The sequence below is a fragment of the Alligator sinensis genome, unplaced genomic scaffold (genome assembly GCF_000455745.1).
Source record: "Alligator sinensis unplaced genomic scaffold, ASM45574v1 scaffold1905_1, whole genome shotgun sequence".
In the NCBI taxonomy this organism is placed as follows: domain Eukaryota; kingdom Metazoa; phylum Chordata; order Crocodylia; family Alligatoridae; genus Alligator; species Alligator sinensis.
Genome location: NW_005843303.1, coordinates 49,476 through 57,661, shown reverse-complemented (window position 1 = coordinate 57,661; position 8,186 = coordinate 49,476). Strand labels below are relative to the sequence as shown.

Below are 8,186 nucleotides of genomic sequence, written 5' to 3'. Positions count from 1 at the left end.
GCGCCCCCCTCACCTTTTGTGGTGCTGCAGAGCCGCCTGCTTGGCCAGCTCGGCGTGGGGGTGGCAGCGGAAAAGGTCCTGGGCCCGGGCAACGAGGCGCTCGAAGGGCAGGTCGGGGGGCAGCCGGGCCAGGAGCTGGTGCATGCTGGGCATGTCGCAGGAGCAAGTCAGCACCTCCTCCTCGCGGTGCAGGACAATCTGCAGGGACAGCAGCAGCAGTGCCAGGAGGCAGGTCCCAGGGGAGGCTGTGCCCTCAGGGGTGCCAGCCCCGCCGCCACGCATGGGACCTACTGCGGCAGCCAGGTAGACGGGCATGAGCGGGTGCGAGGCCAGGAAGAGGTCGTAGAGGCGCAGGACGTGGCGCACGTCGGTGAGCACGTGGCCGTACCAGGTGATGAGCCAGCTCAGCGCGAAGATGGTGCCCACCTCCGCCCTGCCCATGGGGAGACAGCGGCCGCTGAGCGCCGGTCCTGCCGGTGCCCCTCACCCCCCACCCACAGCCCCTGGGCTGCACCCCACGGCTCTGCCAGTGTCTCCCAGTCCAACCCCCACCCCCACCAGCAGGTGCCAGGGGAAGGGGGTCACGCAGGCTAGCCCTTGTCCCACGCCACCGGCCGCTACCTCAGCATGAAGTCGTGGAGCCGAGGGCTCTCGCGCTGCAGGAGGGGCATGAGATAGTTCAGAATGTGCTTGGTGCTGTCCATGGTGGGGTCCATGAAGTCCCTGGGGAAGAGACGGTCAAGGGTCAAGCCCAGCGGTGGGTGGAGAGGTGCATGCTGGGAGCAGGACGGTGACACCCGTCTCACGAGCCCCCCGCAGCCCTCCCAGCCCAACGGGACGCAGCCCCCGGCGCCGTGGCAGGGCCACGTGGAACCAGACGCCACGGGCCGCAGCTGCGCCTCGGCAGAAGGGACCGGGGAACCCTGCCATGTTGTGCCAATGCTCCTCCTGGCACCAACCCCGCAGGGTCTTGCCCACCGTGCTGAGGCTCAACGCTGCACTGGGGCAGGAAGGGATTTCCCCCCGGCTCAGACTGGTGCACGGGGGGAGGGGGGGTTTGCCTTCCCCTGCAGCGGGGGCACGGCCTGGCTTGGGCTCCCTGCAGCGCCCGTGACCCCCCGGCAGCAGCAGGACGTTGGCAGCCGCGGCCCCCCTGCATCCCGGGGGCAGGGGCAGTACCGGAGGTGGTGGGTGGAGAGACGCTCCAGCAGCGCCAGGCCCATGCGCGCACCCACGGTCAGCAGCAGGGTGACGGCCACGTCGTGGTAGCCCTGGTAGTAGTGCAGCTCGGGGTGGGCGCTCAGCAGCGCCACGATCACGTCCACCAGCTGCTCCTGCAGCACCTGCCGCTGCTCAGCCCGCATGCCTGGGGCCAGAGGGCAGAGGTCAGAGCCGGGCGCCCCCTGCTCCCCCCCCGCCCTGGCCACGGCTGCCACACACTCACCGGCGGGGAAGCGGCACGTGGAGCGTCTCACGTCCAGCAGCACCTGCCCGTAGTCCTTGTGGTCCCGGCACAGGGCCCGGCCTGGGGGAGGGCAGGGTGAGGGGGTCCCGGGGCCGTGGGGCGCCCCGGCCCCTCCCAGCCCTGGGGACCCCGCGCCCTACCTGGCTTGGGGGGCAGGTCGTAGGCGTTGACGCCCAGCAGCTTGGGCCAGACGCGGCGGCGCAGCTCGTCCGTGAGCAGCCCCCCCGGGCTGGCGGCCGCGGCGCGCAGGCGCTCCACGCCCACCGGGTCGCTGCTCAGCGCCTCGTGGATCTGCACCAGCTTCTGCTGCCTCCACGGCCCCGGGGGCGCTGCCCAGGGGGACAGCGTCAGTGCCAGCCCCGGGGCCTCACCGCCCCCTCCCCCCAGGAGGGAAGACCCCGGTGCCGGCCCCCCCGTCCGTGCGTCACCGCTCCAGGGCCGGCGCGTCAAGGCCGCGACACGGGCATGCGTCCCCGCCGCCGCGGACGTCAGGCTGCCAGCGCCCGGCTCGGGTCAGGGCTCCCCCCCCGGGACACCTGGCAGTCCCAGCCCCCCCGCCCGCCGCATCCCCAACGGGCCCGGGCCGGGGCCGGGGCCGGGGCCTTGCCAGGCCTGTGAGCGCGTGCGCTGACACGTGTGTGTGTCTGCATGTACACGCGCCTGCCTGTGCTGGGGGGGTGAGCGTCTGCGTGTGCCTGCGCAAGCATTTACGGGTGCACACGTGTCTGCGTGTGCACACGTGTGCCCGAGCATGCACTTACAGGTGCACACGTGTGCCTGTGCATATGCATTTACGGGTGCACACGTGTCTGCGTGTGCACACGTGTGCCCGAGCATGCACTTACAGGTGCACACGTGTGCCTGTGCATATGCATTTACGGGTGCACACGTGTCTGCGTGTGCACACGTGTGCCCGAGCATGCACTTACAGGTGCACACGTGTGCCTGTGCATATGCATTTACGGGTGCACACGTGTCTGCGTGTGCACACGTGTGCCCGAGCATGCACTTACAGGTGCACACGTGTGCCTGTGCATATGCATTTACGGGTGCACACGTGTCTGCGTGTGCACACGTGTGCCCGAGCATGCACTTACAGGTGCACACGTGTGCCTGTGCATATGCATTTACGGGTGCACACGTGTCTGCGTGTGCACGTGCCTGAGTGCACGTCTGCGTGTGCACGTGCCTGGTGTGCCTGCGCATGCATTTACGGGTGCACACGTGTCTGCGTGCGTGTCCGCGTGTGCAAGCAGGTCTGCGCGTGCCGGCGTGTGCAGGCATGTGCCTGGCCGTGCGGCCGCGTGCCCGTGTGCGCGTGCACACGCGCGTACCCGGCCGCTCTCACCTCCGTGCCGCCGCCCCGCCCGGCCCCGCCCCGCCTCTCCCGTTGGCCCGGCCTCAGCAGGACTCGCTGCTCATTGGGCGCCGCCGCTCAGGGCAGGGGAGAAGGGGCGGGGCTTGGCGCAGGGGGCACTGGGAAGTGTAGTCGGCGGGGGCGGGCAGGGCGTGTGCTCATGCGTGCGGTGCGGACACGTATGCACTTGTGTGGGGGTGTGCACGTGTGCGTGGAAATGCATGCGTGTGCGTGTGCACATGCGCGTGCATGTAGCTAGAGTATGTGCGCACACGTGTGTGTACGTGCACGTGCCTGTGTGCATACGTGTGTGTAGCTATACTGTTTGTTTGCACATGTGCAAGTACACACGTGTCTGTGCATACATGTGTGTGCATGTAGGTGGGAGTGTGCATGTGCATGTGTAGATACACCATATGTGTGCACTTGTGCACATACATATGTGTGACACAGTTCGTGCATATACATTGTGTGCATGTGTGTACAGGTGTGAGAATGCACATGCACGTGGGTATGGATGTGTGGACGTGTGCATGGAAATGCATGTGTGCGTGCACAGGTCTGTGTGTCCGTGCACGTGTGCGTGTAGGTGTTTCTGTACATGTTCACAGGTAGGGGTGTGTGCACATGTACATGAATGTGTAGGTAGGTGCACGTGGCACACATACATGAGTATGTAGTAGGTGTGTGCAGGCACGTGTACATGCATGTGTAGTAGGTGTGTGTGCACACGTACAGGAGTGTGGTGTGTACATGTGCATGCATGGATGTGCACATGTGTGTGTACAGGTCCAGGGGCAGGTCTGCGTGTGCAAGGAGCCAGCTGTTGACGCCTGGGGCGAGCGTGCAACCCGTGCAGAGCAGACGCACCTGAAGCTCGCCCGGTTCTGCTGTGCGGGTGGCAGGGCTGGAGAGCTCCCGCCAGCGCCCGCCTCCCCGCCCGCCTGCACGCCTCTGTCCCGCTGCCCGTGCACGGAGGGGAGTCGCACGCGTGTGGGTCTCCAGCAGAGCCGTGCCGTGCGCATGCCTGGGAGCAAACCTCGGCGTGGGGCAAGACGCCTACTCCAAGCCCAGGAAGGCGAGGGAGCGGGGGAAGTTGGCCCAAGCGCCGTTAACCTGGGGAACTCCCTGCCACAGGAGGTAGTCAGGGCATTCGCGGAGGTCAGCTCTGTTGGGAGCCGCCTTGGCCGGAAACCCCGGGCTTCCGGCCCCTAGTCGCGGACCCCGAACCTGCCGTGCTCAGCACAGCCCACACCCATTGCCCGGGAGCCACGGCCCGCTGTCGGTGCGAGGCTCCACATTGTCCAGCTCCCTCTCTTGCCTCCTGATTCCTCTCTCCCACCCCTGACCGGATGTGCCCCAGGCTGTTTATAGCGCAACCTTTCCGGTGGGGGACACCACGCTCCCCCATGTCCACGTGGTGCACCAGTCTGCATCATCTGTGGAACAGGCTGTAACGCGTGGTAATTGCTGAAGCTAGGCCCTGCCTCCACCGTCCTGTTCCCGCCTGCATCCTGGCTTTGGCCCCGTCACACTGAGCACGGGAGCGGGGGGGAGCGTGCCCCGGGCACAGTTTGCTCAAGGTCACAGCCGGGACTTTGAACCCAGACCTCAGGTGCCCTTAGTCCAAGAGCTGAGCTGCTGCACCACGTCAGAGCAGGGTCCCCAGCTCTCAGCCCCTGGCTGCCCCTTCCCTGCTCCCTGTCCTTGTCTCCAGAGGGGCCAGGGACCGTTAGCGGGCCGTTAATTAGCCATGGGCGCTGGGCCAGGCAGAGGTAAGGCTCTTTTAGGCTGCAGTATGTGACCCCTGGCTAAGGGCAAGTGAGACTCGGGGGCATCCAAACTCCCAGCCCTCCGGGTTTGGGCCTGCACATAGGATGCCCGCCAGTGGATTTGGGAGCATCTGAAGCCCCGGTGATGTGTCGGGTGGAGGATACTTAGCGGTGGTCTGCGGTGTGTTGCTCAGTCGAGAGGTTTCAGAACTGATTTGGCTGATTTTGAAAGATTAAAAAAGTAAATACAAAAATCCTGTTGCTGACAGCAGCAGGGGTAGCCGCGACCCGCATCTCCAGGGCGATGCATCCGTGGGACTTGGTGCTAGCCGTGGCCTGGTCCCTTGGTCTGCAGCCGTCTGGTGTTGTAGGGCACTTGTACACGGCACGTGTTGTGTACATACATGTTAAGAAACGGGACCGAAAAAGAGCTCTGTCCTCTCCCCCTCAGCCTTCTCCTGCCCAAATGAGAGTCCGAGCCTGTTCAATCCCTCCTGGTCTGGCAACCGCTCCGGGCCCCGATCCCTTAGCTCGCCCTTCTTTGAACCCTTTCCAGGTCGACTACGTCCTTTTGAAGACGTGGGGCCAGCGCGGCGCGCAGGATTCAAGCTGTGGGCGCCCCATGGATTTGCAGAGCAGCAGGAGGATGTTCCCTGTTTCGTTTTCAATTCCCTTCTTAATGACGTGCAACATTTTATTGGCTCGTCTGGTCGCTGCGCTGCCGCTGTTGGAGAACTATTGACGCTGGCTCTAATGTTCCCGAGTCGTAATGGCCAGGTCAGGACCCAGCGCCGAGGAAGTCGAGCGCGGGTTATTTTTCCCGGGAGCGTTCCCTTGCACCCGTCAATGGTGAAGTTCATCGGCTCAGGTTTTGTCCAGTCGCTGAGCTCGGTAAGACCTTTGTGCAGCTCTTTTGCATCCGCTTGGGACGTGACTCCCCAGAACCATGTCCTTATGCCTGAAAAAGGGTGTTTGTGCCCCAAAGCTTGTAAAGAACAATTTTTCCAACTCTTATAAAAGAGATCACGTTGACCCAGGGAACCGTGTCTGCCTCAGGACCAGCTGCAAACATGGGGATTGCCCCGTGCTAGGTGTTGCCAAATATGGTTTTTGCCCCCTGCACAACAGGGCACTGCCCGGATGTGGCTTTCACGCCCTGCTGTAACACACATCGTGAAAACCAGCAAGAACAAATTAATACGTGGGACGGAGGGTGCGGCCCGGCTTGCAGAAATCCTGGAGCATGGTGAGAGTCCACAGGAAATGGTGTAATCGGCTTGCAGAGGGCATGGTGCAATTAGCTCTTGACCGTCTTCCAGTGCCGCCCACTCCTAGAGCAAGTCTCTGGCTCAGGGGGTGAGGGGCTGGGGAACCATCTTGCCTTCAAACGCTGGTGGAGAGGTGGTTGTGGTGGACGGAGGGGCACGTGCTAGCCTGGTCCTTGCAAAGCAAATGCAAAATTGGGCTGTGTGGGTCAGTCTTAGGTGTCAGGCAGGGAGGGGATAGGGTTGCTCTCTCCCTCAGCCGCAGGACAAGGAGGGAGGAGAAGCTGGAGAGGTGCAGAGGCTGGGGACAAGGTTGGTGGCGGGTCCCGGGGGAGGCCTGGAGCCCTGACAGCATCTTCAAACTGGTTGCCAGAGAGAGCAGGGAGAGAAACGTCTCTTCCTCGCCACGGCTTCAAACCGCAGCAAAGCAGACGGAGATTCAATCTTACGAAAAACTTCCTTCCCATTAGGACAGCGAGGCAGGACCAGGGCTGGCCGGGGCAGGGGGCACCTCCCTCGCGGTGGGCGACGGGGGAGGCTGGATTGGCTTTGGTGAGGGTGGGTGAGGAGCAGCGTCCTGCCTCCGTGCGGGGACCTGGGCCTAACGCTGGGATGTTCTTGGTGCCCCATGCACTGGCCTGGTCCCAGGTTAACCCAGAGGCCTGGCCCCGCCCCGTGGGGTGCAGGTCCTGGGAGCCGCGGGGTGCTGCACTCCTTGCCATTTCTACCGTGCAGCACGTGGGGAGCTGCACAGTGACGCTGGGTCCCAGCCAGGGCCCTGGTCTGGGTCCCGACCAGCTCTTCTTCCTCTGCTGGGAGTCAGCCCAGGCCTGTCGTAGGGCTGGGAGCTGCAGGGTCCCGTCCCGTCCTGAGGCAGGATCAGCCCCATCCCAACCAGCCCAGACAAGCTCCATGCCCCACCTCGGAAACACATGATACAGTCACCCCGGCACAGCCCCAGGTATTGCCCTTGCTTCTGCCCCTGGGATACAGGGGGGCGCAGCCGCCAATGCCCCGCTGCTGCCGGGGGTCATGGACACTGCAGCGGGCCCAGGCCCAGGCCGTGCCCCTGCTATGGAGGAGGGCAAACCCCGCAGTGCAGACCAGTCTGAGCAGGGGGGGAAATCCCTTCCTGCCCCAGCGCAGCATCAGCGCGGGGGCAAGACCCTCCAGCCAGGACCCTGCGGGGTTGGCGCAGCAGGAGCGTTGGCCCGGCCCAGCCCCAAGATGCAGCAATCGGAGCAAGGCAGCAGCCTGGGGCACTTCCAGTCCCAGCCCGATGCAGGAACGTCCCGTGCGGCCGGGAGCTGGCGCAATGCCCCGTCCATGCCTGGAACCCATTGGCCCGCGTCGGGTGGCAACCAGCCCCGTGGCCCCCCGGCAGCACGGGCGCTGGCTGTCACGGGTAGCCAGTGCCTTCAGCTCCCCGCCCCGCCCGCGCCACGAGAGCACGTGGGGAGCGCCGTGTCCCGGGCCGCGTGGAGCAATCTGGGCACGGATCCCCCCGTGCTCGCCCACGCCCAGGGACACCCGTGGCAGGAGGGCTGGGACGGTGGATGGGGTTGCGATGGCAGCCCCGCTCGGCCTCATAGCCGCCGACTAGCTCCCGCCGCGGTCTCAGCCCAGCCGGCTTGGGCTCGAGGCCTGCTCGTCAGACCCGACACCTCGCTGGAAATGCCAGCCGAGAATGGCTCCAGCAAGGCTGCCGGAGCCCGTTCACAGCCCCGTCCTCCGTCGCGCTGCGGCCAGAGCCTTTACCGAAATCCCCGAGGCAGGTACGGGTCCAGGTTCTCCGCGTCCCTGCCATCGCCCGCTGCCCGGGGCGGGGGGGCCCGGCTGCACTGCCCGGGCTCCGGTCCCCCTGCCCCAGAGAGGGCCATGGAGGGGATGGGGGGCTCCAGCCAGGACCCGCCAGCCCCACGGTGCCCATCGCTGCTTCCACGCCCCCCGTCTAAACCTCGGGGCAATGGGGGCCCCACAGAGACGGGGGTGCAGGCATTCCCGCTGCCCAGGGGCGCCCTCGAACGACGCTCGCGCCACCCCGGCGGGAAGCCCACAGCAGAGCCCAAGCCAGGAACCGCCTCCCTCCCCGCCAGCCGGGGATGGCACCGGGCACCCAACCCCCCCAGCCTGGGCAGCAGAGAAAGGGTTACTGCCCCCTCCCACTCCCAGTTTAGCAAGGAAAGGGTTACCCCCCTTCCCCCAGCCCGGCAGGGAAAGGGTTACCGCTCCCCATCCCCGGCTGGGCGCCCAGCCCGGCAAAGAAAGGGTTACCCGCTCTTTTCCCCCCCCCCGCCCCCCTCCGCAGAACTACCCCCCCCACCACG

The 8,186-nt window shown here is 65.5% G+C and overlaps 1 protein-coding gene across 1 annotated transcript; it reads right to left on the bottom strand.

The window, feature by feature from the left end:
- Positions 1-9: 9 nt before the first annotated feature.
- On the bottom strand, positions 10-4,233 carry LOC102375506 (TBC1 domain family member 20-like). Its single transcript, XM_025194779.1, has 8 exons — positions 4,203-4,233; positions 2,814-2,879; positions 1,606-1,794; positions 1,445-1,525; positions 1,180-1,366; positions 622-723; positions 292-433; positions 10-198 (listed from the first exon to the last, which is right to left on the bottom strand). The coding sequence occupies exons 1-8, from the start codon at positions 4,231-4,233 to the stop codon at positions 10-12; spliced, it is 987 nt and encodes a 328-aa protein (XP_025050564.1).
- Positions 4,234-8,186: the final 3,953 nt, after the last annotated feature.